General features: G+C 35.1%; 1 protein-coding gene across 1 annotated transcript; it reads right to left on the bottom strand.

The window, feature by feature from the left end:
• Positions 1–1,062: 1,062 nt before the first annotated feature.
• LOC110613354 (N-carbamoylputrescine amidase) lies at positions 1,063–12,704 on the bottom strand. The gene is made up of 9 exons (XM_021754434.2): positions 12,437–12,704; positions 6,175–6,223; positions 3,531–3,622; positions 2,879–3,030; positions 2,758–2,804; positions 2,623–2,656; positions 2,225–2,391; positions 1,545–1,641; positions 1,063–1,449 (listed from the first exon to the last, which is right to left on the bottom strand). Exons 1-9 carry the CDS (start codon positions 12,526–12,528, stop codon positions 1,274–1,276), a joined length of 906 nt encoding a protein of 301 aa, XP_021610126.1. The 5' UTR covers positions 12,529–12,704; the 3' UTR covers positions 1,063–1,273.
• Between the last annotated feature and the right edge of the window lie 2,852 nt (positions 12,705–15,556).

The following is a 15,556-nucleotide window of genomic DNA, read 5'->3' as shown; positions in this document are numbered from 1 at the left end:
AGGATTATGAGTGAAACTCCCAGAACCCTCGTATGATTACACCATTGAGCTAACACATAAATTAGGTGTAGAAGAGACGATTGAAGTTCTATAAGAATTGTCCAGGACAAAAGAAAAAATAAAGCACATCAAATAAGGCCATCTTACATCCCTAATAATACACATTCAGGAATCAGCATGAAAGACATTGAAAGAGAAACAGAGCATTCTAGAGTCCTGTTAAACTGTGGATATTCCATGGACAAATGAACAGAAAGATACCTTTGAATGGACACATGGCAACACATAGATCGCAAATAAAAAAATAGCTTAAAAATTTGTCTCTATCCAGCCCTACAGCTATATGGACTGTAGAGGAACTTAGATGTCACAAATAATGCAAATCTAAATCTATGGCTTGGATACATCACAGTGGCTCTGCCAATCATTTGAACACGATTGCCAAATAGGTGGGATTTATCTCCCAGCAAGAATACATCAATACAGTTTATCCAGTGCACCATCTACAATTATGCATGATCTTTCCATCCATACATATGATTGCAGGCTATTAGAATACTGCTATTAACGAGGCAAATTGAACAGAACCATTGATAAAAAGAAGCAAAAATGACCAATGAGAATATGCATGCACCCAAGTAAACCTTGGAAGCTCCTATCCTCATTAAGAATTCCGGAAACACTAAAAACAGATTTAAGGAAATCCACAAAAAAAAAAAGAAAAAGAAAAAAAAAACACAACATAAACGTCCTGTGCTTCAATAACCACTCTCAAACAGAAAACTGGGTAACCAATTTAATGAAATCAACTAGGATGTAAGGACAAAAAGCAAGGATGCCAAACTTTTGGGACCACATGTTATCAGTTTGCATTACCATCCAAAATTATGACATGTATTAACATAGGAAAACTTGCAAATATGAATACTCTAATGGATAGTGGTGGACCACAATACTACAACATGTGACTGTTATGTGCTACCATGTCAAATTGCAAATTAAGACAAAAAGAAAAAAAAAAGTGAGTAAAGGGAGAAAAGGGAAAAGAAAAAGGCAAAGAGATAAAGGAATGGTGCTTTATAAACCATACAGAAGGCCTGAGGTTCAAATTCAATGCACACAAATACAATCATGGTTGATCATCCTTCAAATAAATATGAACTTCTATTCCTCATTCCACAGAAATAATTCATGGTTGGAAATTGTTTTATGACATTCAATGATTCCCTCTACAACAAAGTACTGTTAGTGAATCTGTGATAAGCAGGATAAATCACAGTGAGGGTTTACTGCCATCTAACGTCAAAAGTACCTTGTACAAATCTGGACGTCGATCTCGGAATACCCCCCAACTATGTCTCTTAGATTTGATTTTATCAAGATCAAACTTAGCAATGAGAACAGCTTCCTCTTTGTCATCAGCAGCTGCTACAATTTCCCCAGTTGGTCCTGTACATCAAATTATAAGTTCAACATATTCCTCCCGTTTACATGTCCATTTACTCAGGGACAGCATATCTTTTTTTTTTCCATTTAAAGGATACCTGCTATGAATGAGTTCCCATAAAATGTGATCTTGCTATCTCCATGCTCTGTCTGGATTATTTCCTTCCCAATGCGGTTTGAAGCTACAAGAGGTACCTGAATTTGTAAAACGTCAACTAAGCATGGTTTTGTAAAATCCTACATTAAATCCCACTTCCATAGAAGTCCAGAACTAGAGATCAAACAGGAAAATATTGCACGAAGAAGAAGTTTCAATTGAAGCCAGACGTCAATTACCACCAAAAACACATTTCACCATACCCATGGGAAATTTCTTCACTCAAAAGAGAATATTGTTCATGATTAACATGTACTCATATATCACAGATTTAAGTTTACTTTCATGATCAATAGATGTCCCTATTCACTTTAAGGGATGTAATGCAAGGAAAAGTTAACAGCAAGAATCTTTAAATTGCAGTAGGCTGCAATAATCTTCCAAGTTGACTTTCTACACAAAGAAAAATATACCAGAAACCAAACTTTGCTTTGAGTAGGAAACCTGTCCACGGTACTGTTATCAATAGAAAGGATTGTGTTGAATAAGGTGGACTATAAAACATCAAAAAGGACCTCAAGCAAAAAAAATAACAATCAGGATAGAAAAACAAAGTTGGGAGCAACAAGATAAACACCAAAACTACAACAGGATCACCATTCCAACAGCATGCTTGCTTACCACATTAGCCCCAGCATGCCCCTGCATCACTCGCTTCCAGTGATCACAGGAATCAAGTCCTCCATCTTGCGGTTCAGAACCAATGGCAGTAGGGTAAAATAATATTTCTGCACCTTGCAGAACCATAGCTCGGGCTGCTTCTGGAAACCACTGATCCCAGCATATTGCTGAAATGAAGTCAGGGGAAAGGTGCTGCTGCCTTAGATGCCAGCATATTCAAGACTACAATTATTTAAGTAAAAGATAAATATAGCACCAGTCTCTGAATTATGTAAATTAAGTAGGTAATACATTACTGTCTGGAGGAAAAGAATGGGTGAGAAATTAAATAATTGGAGACTAACATATCTAAAAGCAGAAGGAAAATAGGCCCTTGGGGGTAGGTGGAAGCTTCTTACCGACTCCAATTTTTGCAAACTTAGTTTGAAAAACCTGTTTTGAGAACGATATCCGTAAAACCAATTGATATAATCGAATCCAAATAAAATAAATTTCAGAAACCAAAGATGCTAAATAGACATCCAGAAACTAACCTTGAAGCCAGTGTCACCGGGATTGAAGTAGAACTTTTCCTGGTAACCTGAAATAAAAGGAAAAGTTGCTCTAAAGAAACTGCAATGGTTCAGGTTCAGAAGCATTCAGCTTACCACATACCTGGTCCATCTGGAATATGAGACTTCCTATAGAGACCAAGGTCACTCCCATCGGCGTCAATTATGGCTATGGAATTGTAATGAGCATTGTTTGCCTCTTCGAAGAAGCTAACCGGTATAACCACACCCAGTTCTTTTGCCAGTTTTTGCATCCTGCACATTAGTTGTTTAATAACAAAAGAGGTGAAACTTAAGCTACTGTGCATCTAATACAATATTCACCCCAGGCAATAATAGAAAAGAATTGCAAGGAAAATCAGAAGCTAAACATGGCAATTGGGTGATGTAGGTTAGGATAAAGGTAGTTTCAAGCTCAGCTCATTCTTGTCAAATCCACAAAATTGGTTTCATATCTGTCTTTAGGGTCATTCAAAAGTCATTTTTCTGCTTTTTGTATTTTTAATTTTTTGCTTTTCCTTTTCAGCAACCTTTTGGATTATGTTGCAATTTTCAACTTAAAATTTAATTATTTCAGGCCTCTGAGTTATGTTACTTGGTTGGCAATTTTTTTACTCCAAAATTTTCATGCCATTCCGACCCCAATTCATTCAGATGCTAAGGTCAGATTCTGACCTTGTTTTTTTTTAGACAGATCCTTGTCAAGTAAAAATTTGCACCTTTAGCAGAATCTAATGATGATCTGCTACTTTTACCTCAAAATTGTAGGATGGCCCTCATAAGGCTTAGCTCGCTGAAAGAAATCCTCTCTTTGTGCTTGACAGAAGTAATATCCCTCAAAAAGCTCCTGAATGCAAAAATCAGAAGGTTGAAACTTAACAAAAATCTTTTTAAAATATATATATATATATAAAGATATTTCAGAGATACATTTGCAAGAAGGTAATGTCAAATGCAGATCGCACCCTCGCATTATACAAGTTTCTATAACTATCAGTAAGACTAACATAATCATATAACTGCATGCTCAAGGAATAAAAAGGATGTGATGGATACAGCCAATTCACGGTCAATTTCACTTATCAAGTTGGTTTCCAAAAATTGTATTAGCAGAATGTTTTCCATCAGGTTATTAAATAGCACCAGCATTAGCAGAAATCTTTTTGATATCTACACAAGCAACCTTTGCAATCAACTTACTAAATTTTAGCATAACATGAAATTTTTACCACAAGTAAGATAACATCATGTATCAATGTATATCTAAGTGAACATATCTCTTCTCCATTTCAAAATCACGTGCAATAATAGTCATTATGTCACAGTCCCAATGTTGCTGATCATTCTCTTGGGCCAACTACTATCATCTCCCTGGTTAGCTATTTCTTAGCCAATCCCCTCCTTGGCAGCTCCATTCTTTGCTAACACAGTTTATGGTGCGACCACAATCACATGCCAAGTATGGATACGACACTCAAATCTCAATTCCTCCCCTCTAAAATGCAGCCAACATCCCCAAACTTGTGAAGTAGGTCCTTTTTGTGTTTCTATTCACACAACAACTAACCTTCTTACTTCTGGTTCAATCAACACGCTGCAACAAGTTTTTCTTCCTGTAGTTGCAACAATTACTCCATCCCTAACCAATCATTGACAATAAGTTTATTGATATATTTTTCAGACACATTTAGCATAAAAGTATTAACATGATTCCTCCACCCAACCCATGCGTCGGAGCCCGCCCCCCCCCCCCCCCCCACACACACACACACCAAGGCCCTCCGACATCAAAGAATAAGTAAACCTCAAATTACATATTGCATTTATGACTTCAAATTTGATTGCAATTCATATATGAAGTTATATTAACACAAATCATGCTAGAATTCCCAGCAAAAGCATCCACTGAAGTACAACTTTGATTTTTCACCTCTCCTCCAACAAATTTTCTATCAGAATGCTTGTTATACATCTCCACTATTTCTGAACTCCCAACATTGGATGCTTGGGGCACATTCACTACTTTCAACATAAAATTCCACAATTGGTCAATGGTCATGACTTTCCATATGGAATATTCAGCACAAAACATGTAACAATGTCTTCAGGAATGTAAATTTTAGCAACTGTTCAAATAAACATGCTGCCTCATCCTTTGCTATGAATCATAATGGACTTTTTGCTTAGAGTATTCTACTTACCATATTTGCAAATTTCTAGCATTACACAATGGACCTTAATATCTTGAATATCTACATATCATATACAAATGTATTCCATATTCTACATGATCAGAAAATTTAACAATAATTGATACAAAAATTATATCCTTTTCAATTTTAAGTGAAATGCCATATATTGGATCCATTTTCAGCCGTGATGATTTGCTTCGGGTACCATTGAAATAGCTAAAACTATTTGAAGAAAATGCATCAAATACTACATGCAGCTGCAGATCAGTCGGTTAAAAATGGTAATGAACATAACCACCCTAGTTGGCCACCGGCCATTCACCCCCCTCTCTCCCAAGATGGAAGAAAAATATGTTTAAAGCACAAATGATCCAAAAACTGGGACTGGAAATATTCATGAAGAAAATCCAAGTAATTAATCTAGGAATACTAGTTCAGCAGTCTAAATATAAAAACTGACCAACTCAACATTAGCAATGAGCTTATAGGTAACTGTTAGAGAATTGGGGAGAAAAACCTGAACAAGTAATTATTTGGTTAAAATAATATCTCTCTACTATATATGACCTCTATTTCTTATAAGATCTCTTCATTTCTTTTCTTATGAAGCCATTTATTCTCTCTAAACTTATAACTATCGAAACAATAATACAACAAAAAAAATTATACTCAAAATAGTGGCAGATATGACATCATTTAACACAATCAAAGTCCTATAACCAATCAGAGTTCCATCATTGCAATGATCAATCGTGATTGCCACAGAAAACAACTTAAGTTCTGAGGAGGAAAAGAAACCAAGTGCTTACCAATGTAAACATCAGATAACCAAGGCCAAAACTGTTATACATTAGCATAATAAAATTAAAAATATGAGGCTACATATCTATTCTTCAAAGAAGGGTGAACAAATCAAAGTGCTTCAATTTTCTTATCCATTGATACAAGGATAATCATGCCAGAAAGATTGCTTCTGCACCTATTATAATGATAAAATTGAGCATTTGCTAAAGGAATAAAGTACAGTGAAATTAGAGATAGCATGAGTCTTCACTCATTTACCCTTTCAAAATTTAACAAAACATTAAACAAGGATGTCCAAATAATTGTGTAGAATTAGATAAGTAATGCGAATTAGCAACCAAATTAAATTGTTTCATACACCAAACTTTTATGAGTGATGCCCATAGCTTCAACCAGTAGATACCTGAATGAGAATGATGTTTGCACCTTTCCCATGAGCAGCTCTAACCAGCCTGCAGGGAAGAGGCAGGTTAGGATTACAAAATTCACAAAATAGAAAGCCATGAAACCTTAACAAGGGATTATATTACATCCAACCTAAATGGTTTGAAACAATCAGACATGAGACCTGGTAAAATATCACCATGAATTTTAATAACTACAAATTCTAATAAAAAAAAACACACACACACACATGCATACAAAAACACACGTTATGTGCATTGATTTCAACAATGTTGCAAAAATAATGAACTGCAAAAGCACCCCAAGAAACCTTCGAAGAGTTAACAATATACATGAGAGAACAGGTTGACCATACCTCCAAGCATCTGCATTGCCAGTACAATAGAAATTTCTGGAAAATCCTTACCTTTGAATACCCAAGATTGAAGCATAAAAAGCAAGTGTTTTTCCACTTCAAACACATCAAGCTGAAAGCAGGTGTAACCAACATAAATGGATCACACGTGATGCATCATGAGATATGAAATTCAATTTTGCTGGCTGCAAGTGCTAGTAACTCTACATATACTGTTGACTTATTTAACTAATCCTAGCTTATTCTAGAGATTTGATTTGATATGATTAGGATCCTTAATTATCTCTGTAATTATTATTTGATTATTTACTTCCTGTTTAGATATGATTATCTGTGTATAAATAGTCATGTAGACCAATTGTAAAGATTAAGAGTGAAATACAAAAATACTCAAAATTTTCCCAAAATTCTTCATGGTATCAGAGCTTTTTCCTGATTTTTTGGGTCCAAATTCAATTTTTCATTTTTAGGGTTTCAAAACCCTAGATCTACCAATTTTGGTACTAACCCATCTAGGAGCCTCTTTTTCTCTCACCGCCGGCACCAGGAGAACCGCCGGACTGCCGCCGGCCGATCGACCAGCTCCGACGTCGGAAAAGCCTGCTCGTGAGGCTCACGCGCCACCCCTTCCAGGCGCTGACCCGTCGCTTCCCGGCGCGTGATCCATCGTCTGTCACTGTTTCGCCGCTCAGATCACTCCAGCGATGATTCCGACCATCTTTCCGGCTCTCCCGTGCTGTTACCCGGTCTTTTGGTGAATCAATTGGGCTTTCTTGTGTGTACAACCTTGGGTACCTCCTATTCTTTCACTGTTCATAAATCTTTACTATGGCAGAAGGTAAAAGGGTCTCGATTCCTAACTCTGATAATCCTTCCTTGCAAATTAGTCCTATAAAACTTGATGGAACCAATTATCTTGCTTGGTCAAGGTCTTGTTTGTTGTTTATCAAGGCTAGAGGACTGCAGGGTTATGTCACTGGTAATAAAAAGCAACCTGATGAGAGTGATCCAGATTTCCCTCAATGGGACTCGGATAATTGTCTTGTTATGACATGGTTACTGAACTCTATGCAACCTCATATCTCTAAGTCCTATTTGTTAATTGATACTGCTGCAAAGATATGGAAAGCTTTGTCCTTAACTTATTCCAAGATTGGGAATGATGCCCAAATTTATGATATTCGGAATAAGATTCATGGTACTAAGCAAGGAGAAATGACTATCTCTCAATTTTATTCTGAGTTATGTGGCTTATGGCAGGAGCTTGATTACTATCAAGACTTCCAGGCAGATTGCACTGGAGATGCAGTCAAATTTCGAAAAATGATTGAAAAGGAGCGGGTCTATGATTTTCTTACAGGGTTGAATAACGAATATGATCCAATTCGGGTCCAAGTGTTGGGAAGAAATCCTTTTCCTTCTTTAGAAGAGGCCCATGCCCATGTTCAACAAGAGGAAAGTCGTCGACATGCTATGCTCCATACTGCACCAGTTGAAAAGGCTGGGTTGACTACCAGTTTGAGCACACCACAGCCTCCTACTTCTGAGAAAGATCACTTACACTGTGACTATTGTGGGAAACCAAGGCATACCAAAGAGACTTGTTGGAAGTTACATGGTCGTCCCACTAGAGGTCGTGGAGGAAAACGAGGTACCTCTAGAAATCAAGCTAAGTTAGCAGAAACTGTGGAGGAGCCCTTTAAGGAGACAACAACGACTGAGTTCCTTTCCCCTAATGAACTTCAGACTCTAAAGCGCCTCTTGTCTCATATTGACACCTCTTCATCCTCTGGTGCTACATCTAACTTTGTAAAGTCAGGTAATGCTTCCTCTTTTAATAATGTTCCATGGATTATCGATTCTGGTGCGAATAGACATATGACAGGCTCTTATAACGGCTTTCTCAATTATTCTCCTTCTCTAACCAAAGATAGTGTCAGAATTGCTGATGGTTCTTTTACTCCCATATCCGGAACAGGTTCTGTTATTTGCACATCCAACATTAAATTATCATCTGTCCTTCATGTTCCCCACTTTCCTGTCAACCTTTTATCTGTCAGTGCTATCACCAATGCTCTTAACTGTAAAATTGAATTCTTTCCTGATCATTGTGTTATTCAGGATCTTCGCACAGGGAAGATGATTGGCAATGGTAGGCTGCATGATGGCTTATACATGTTGGAGGGTGATCCGGCTTCTTCGATATCTCAAGCCTGTTTTGGAGAAAATAAGGATGTCAATCAGGAAATAATACAGTGGCACCGGCGATTAGGGCATCCATCATTTTTTGTTTTAGAAAAACTTTATCCTGATTTGTTTGCTAAAACCCAGTTTGGCTCTTTATGTTGTGATGCTTGTGAGTATGCTAAACACACTAGAACATCCTATCCTTTGAGTCATAATAAAAGTCAAATTCCTTTTGCAATTATTCATTCTGATGTTTGGGGGCCTACTCAAATGGTCTCCTTATCTGGTAATCGATGGTTTGTCACCTTTATTGATTGTTGCACTCGAATGACTTGGGTCTATTTGATTAAAGCTAAAAGTGATGTCTTTTCTTGTTTTCAATCCTTTCATAAGATGGTTTGTACTCAATTTGATACTAAAGTGAAAATTTTGAGAACTGACAATGGAAGAGAATACATGGATAGTAGCTTTTCTGCTTATTTGGAGAGTAATGAGATAATACACCAGACTAGTTGTCCTTATACTAGTGCTCAAAATGGCGTTGCTGAGAGGAAAAATAGACATCTATTGGAGGTAGCTCAATCTCTTATGTTCACCATGAATCTACCCAAAACATATTGGGGAGATGCAATTCTTACATCTGCTTATCTTATCAATAGAATGCCTCTCAAGACCCTTGACTTTATGAGTCCTTTGACGGCTCTACAAGGGAAGAATTCATACGTTGTTCCACCAAAAGTATTTGGGTGTGTTTGCTTTGTCCATACTAGGACGGCAGGAAAACTGGATCCCAAGGCCCTTAAATGTGTGTTTGTTGGGTATTCTCCAACACAGAAGGGATACAAGTGTTATCATCCTCCCTCTAGGAAATACTTCGTTAGTATGGATGTTACCTTCCGAGAAACTGAACCCTACTTCAGTACCACCCACTCACCTCTTCAGGGGAGAATAATGAGCAAGAAGAGGTGATCCCGAATTCTGTGATTCTGAATGATATGGTTCAACTAGAAAGTTTGAGTTCTAGTAGACAGGGGGAGATGTCCAATCAGGGAGAGAGAACTGGTCGTTTGGACAAGCCAGATTTGAGAAGGTATTCAAGGAGAGATAAGGCAGAAGAAGCCATTATGCAGTCTACTCAGAGTCAAGAATCTTCTCCTGGTGAGTTACCCACAACTCTTGAATGTTTCAATGACTTAGATAAACCTATTGCACAAAGAAAAGGGGTCAGATCTTGCACTAAACACCCTATTTCTAACTTTGTTTCTTATGAATCTTTATCTCCTTCCTATAGAGCCTTTGCCTTGTCTATTTCCTCTGTGTCTATTCCACAGGATTGGAAGAAAGCTCTTGCAGATCCTAAATGGAAGAAAGCAATGATTGAAGAGATGAAAGCATTGGCTAAAAATGAGACTTGGGAGCTTGTCACCCTCCCACCTGAGAAGAAACTCGTTGGCTGTAAATGGGTGTTCACAGTGAAACACAAAGCTGATGGCACAATTGAACGGTTTAAGGCCAGATTGGTTGCTAAAGGATTCACCCAAACCTATGGAGTGGATTACCAAGAGACATTTGCCCCAGTTGCAAAAATGAACTCAATCAGAGTTTTGTTATCTTGCGCAGCCAACTTGGACTGGGACTTGCAACAGTTTGATGTGAAGAATGCTTTCCTCCATGGAGATTTAGAGGAAGAAGTGTTCATGGAAATTTCTCCTGGGTTCGCTGATGAGAAGACACAAGGAAAGGTGTGCAGGTTAAAAAAGGCTTTGTATGGGCTAAAATAATCTCCCAGAGCTTGGTTTGACAGGTTTAGCAGAGCCATGATGTCCTTTGGTTACCAACAAAGCAATGCTGATCACACTCTGTTTATCAAACATCATAAGGATAAGATCACCCTTCTTATTGTGTATGTTGATGATATAGTGGTGACAGGTGATGACAAAGAGGAAATGGCTCAACTAAAGAGGTTGTTGGCCCAGGAATTTGAAATCAAAGATCTGGGAAAACTGCAATATTTTCTAGGTATCGAGGTGGCTAGATCAGAAAAAGGAATTTTCATCTCCCAAAGAAAGTACATTCTGGATCTTTTGGAAGAAACTGGTATGATGGGGTGTAAACCAGCAGAATCTCCCATTGAAAGTAATCACAAGCTGAAAGCAGGAACTGGTGAGTCCGTGGATATTGGAAGATATCAGAGATTGATAGGAAGGTTGATTTATCTCTCACACACTCGACCGGATATAGCCTATGCTGTTAGCTTAGTCAGCCAATTCATGCATGACCCTCGCGAGACTCATATGCAAACTGTACTTCGCATCTTGAGATACCTAAAGTCTGCGCCAGGGAAAGGGCTTCTTTACTCCAAACATGGTCATCTCTGAATTGAAACTTTTACAGATGCAGATTGGGCAGGATCTCTCGATGACAGGAGATCCACCTCTGGCTACTGCACAGTTGTGGGGGGAACCTTGTCACCTGGAGGAGCAAAAAACAAAGTGTAGTTGCTCGGTCAAGTGCGGAAGCAGAATACAGAGCAATGGCCCAAGGAGTATGTGAACTCTTATGGTTAGAGAAGTTATTGGAAAAGTTGAGATTGTCCGAGAGAGACAAGATAACTTTGTATTGTGACAATAAAGCTGCTATAAGTATAGCACAAAATCCAGTCCAACATGACCGAACCAAGCACATTGAAATTGATCGGCACTTCATTAAAGAAAAATTAACAGACGGTGTCTTGAGCCTAGTTCATGTGACTTCTACGGGGCAACTTGCGGATGTGTTTACTAAAGGGCTTAACAACAAGATCTACCATAATCTGATTTGCAAGTTGGGCATGTGTGACATCTTTGCACCAACTTGAGGGGGGAGTGTTGACTTATTTAACTAATCCTAGCTGATTCTAGAGATTTGATTTGATATGATTAGGATCCTTAATTATCTCTGTAATTATTATTTGATTATTTACTTCCTGTTTAGATATGATTCCCTGTGTATAAATATCATGTAGACCAATTGTAAAGATTAAGAGTGAAATACAAAAATACTCAAAATTTTCCCAAAATTCTTCATATACATATAAAACAACATTCTTTGAGAGAAATTAGGAAACAATTGGACACTGGGAAAATTGAAAATTGAATGGAAAATGAAACTAACGAACTGAGAGAGCCATTGACATCCTAAAGTCAAGCGGCAGAGTATATGATATCAAAGGCAAGAGAAACATATTAAAGTGATAGAGTAAGTTTATTATAAGGAGGAAAAAAATCCAATAAAGCCATTTAAAAAGATACAAAAAAAGTTTGAGAGAATCGAGCATCGCACTATCGCAGCAAAAGGACTTAAATGACAAGAAGCTAAACTAAACTTAAAACGTATCATTTGTTCTTTGCTAGTTAGACTTGTTCTGAGAAGCACATCACTGGTAAAGTCTTGAGTTGCTTTATTACTACACCACAAATAGGTGTTAATACAGCTTAGCGCAATTCAATAACAATTTCTCAGGCCTACAAAATCTAAAATGGATTAAGAGCAAATGATTAGCGTTAAGGAAATATGGAATCTAAGTACCAAAAAAAAAAAAAGAAAATTAGAGATGGTGCAGGTTTTCTTTCAAAGAAAGCACTGATTAGCTTAAGAATCAATCAAACAGCTCGTGGGCACATCAAAAGAAGAAAAGTAATTAGATCACTGAAAAATAAAAGGAAACGAAAAGTTTGACCTTTCGGCAGTGGCGACATTAGTGGATACATCATCGGTGCAGGCGAATTGCAGAGCTGAGACAGCTACCTCCCTTGTTTTTCCCTTCTCCATTTGATGATTGATCACTTGAACTGGCAGATTTCTCTTTGGCGTTCCTTTTTTCCTCCCTTTACTTTATTTTCTCTCTTCTGTTTGGGTGCGGCTGGCTGGAGAGCTTAGGAGCTGTAAAAGAGAGCAGGGATGGCAAAGGATAGGATCCTTTTTGGTTTAGGATGCCACCGAATATAATTGAGTTTTAATGGGTTCAACTTCAAGTTTGAGTTGAGTTGGAATTTGAAAAATAATATATATGTTGGATTTAGATTAAATTTGAGTTTTATTACAATTTTTTTTTTAAATTGATTAAATATGTGAATTATAAAAATATATATTTTATAATAATATTTATAAAAAAATTTATATATTTTTATTTAAATATTTAAATATTTCTTTAAAAATATTAAATTTTTTAAATGAAAATTATTAATAAAAAATATTTTTATTATATAAATTATTAATTAAAATATATGAGACTAGGTCAAATTTTATTCAAATAATACATAAAGATAGATTTGAAATAAATTAATTATTATTAATATGAATCGAATTTTAATTTGAATATTTTAATTTTTACGTATATACTCTTAACTATAGAGGGCAGGCTATAAATTAGAGAGATGGTAAATAAAATATTTTTTAATATTTAATCCGATTGAATTTTAATAAAATAAATTTTTTATAATTATAATTAGATTTGTAAATAATTTAATTTAAAAATAATATCTATTATTGATTCGGATCAAACTATTAACTAATCGAATCTAACTACCCATTCAATTAGATAGCTTTTTAATTCAATTTAATTAGATAGTTTTTTAATTCAATTTAATTACTTATTAAAGAGAAATTATTTAGAAGCTATTGGATGGATAAAAAAGAGGTTTTAAATTGAAAAAAAAAGTTTAGATAATGAGTTGAGATTCGATTCTCTACCTTGTCTCCAAATACTAACGAAAATTTTTTCGAGCTTATCAAATTAGATTAAATATGAAAGTTAATTTAATAACCATTAAATTATATTAAATATTTATATTTTATTATATATTTTTATTAATTTTATAAAAATATCATTATAAATATTTAATTTAATAATTTTTACATACGTTATTATATAAATTGGAGCTTATCAAATATCATTATAATGACATAATCTAATAATTGAGCATATCCAATTTATGTTAGAGTTAATGATATAATCTAATTATGTCATTCCTTCTATACGATTATATTACTTTTCATTTTACTTACTTTTTAATTGGATTCATATTAAAATATATTAAATTTAAATTTTAATAAATCAAATCTACTCAATTATTTAAATATTTTATAACTCTAAATAAAATAATAAAATTTTAATCACAATAAAATAATGGTATAACTTTTTCTTTAGTTTTTATTGCTATTAGTGATTTAATATCTAATATTCCTTTTTTGTAGATTTCATTTATGGGAGTTATTGGTGGTTTCCAATTTGTTAATTGTTGGTTATCCCAAGTACTTTCTCTAGATAGTACTGTATTATGATCTGTATTAATGTTTAAATCATTAATGAGTTCGTCCTGGTTTCTGGACCTAGAAGTTCTATTTCTTTTAAACATACTCATTTCTAAAATTTCAGGGTCTTCTCATACACTTCCTTCTCACACACCTGCAGGTCTTACTCTCTCTTTTGCCTGACTTATGGATCTAGCGAGGACACAGATTCAACCCTAATTTTTTATAGTGAGATGTCAAAATGAATAGAATAGCTTGGCTCTGATACCATTTACGATCCCAGGTATGACTTAAATTAAATGACTTAAATTAAAATTTTCAATTATTCAATTATAGATAACAGGTAAGTATAAAGCTATCCAGTATATAATGGTAAAAACATAAATTTGTATATACATATAAATACATATGAATAATATTACAATCCCGTATGCATACATGGTAATTATTATTTGGTTTAAAAATTATTATTACTCAATAATATTTCAAGATACATGAGCATAGAGTTAAATAATTCTAAGGTTCGTTCTATTTCTCTACAGTCGCAATATTCGTTATGGTTTGTAGTATGGTAATCACTAATAAATCTACCTTGTTGAATTAAACAATTTTTAAAACTTATTACTTCTTGTTTATTAGTTAAATCAATTAAGCTTAAATTTTCGAGTGCTGATTTTATAAATCTCATTGTCAATTGATACTTCTATAGATTGTCAATAGGTATGCATTATTTCTATATCTTCTGTAAACATAATAACCATTTAGTCTATACATATGGTCTATCACCATGATATATTCATCGGGTAATACAACAAAGTAAATAATAATTTCCATATTATTCAATGTTTATTGAAGAGGTTAATATAACATTTACATACTCTAAGCAATCTATACAACTTAGGTCTAATCCATGGTAATAATTTACAAGATTAACAGTATAAAAGCAATTACATTCGAAACAGTAATTTAAAATATAAAACTGGTTACAAATAGTACAATAGTATACTCCTATTTCCATTTTGAACAGTAATTTCTGATGTGGAAGATCAACCGTAGTTGCAACCACAGAGCATACTTAAAATGATATGCAGTTGGTCTTTAGGTTCCTGCACTGTTAACCTGGAATCCCAGAGTTAACTCAGAGTGGTAATCGAAGAGAGAAAGAAAGGATTGCCGTCAACACGGACTTATACAGTAACAATTGGTAAATAATATTGTATTGACAACAAAATACAAAATACAATTTGTACTACCTTGGTACTACTTATACAAAGCTTGATATTACTGCTACTACCAAGTTGTTGTAAACTTTGGTATCCTTACATTGGAAATGGAAATGAAAATACATTTTGAAGAGAGAGATTTTTGAGCTTGGAGATTTTTTCCGTGTCCTTCTAATGGTCTGAGATTGTCCTTTTATAGGCGCTTCATTTGCATCGGACTTCAAATTGGAATTGAATTTGTTTGAGCGGTCTTTCATCAGTGGAGAATGAGTCACTACTTTTTGTCTTTTCTTTCTTTTTCTTTTTATCTTGTCGGCCACTTT

This window comes from Manihot esculenta, chromosome 4 (genome assembly GCF_001659605.2).
Source record: "Manihot esculenta cultivar AM560-2 chromosome 4, M.esculenta_v8, whole genome shotgun sequence".
In the NCBI taxonomy this organism is placed as follows: Eukaryota; Viridiplantae; Streptophyta; class Magnoliopsida; order Malpighiales; family Euphorbiaceae; genus Manihot; species Manihot esculenta.
This window is presented reverse-complemented; position numbering and strand designations above follow the sequence as displayed.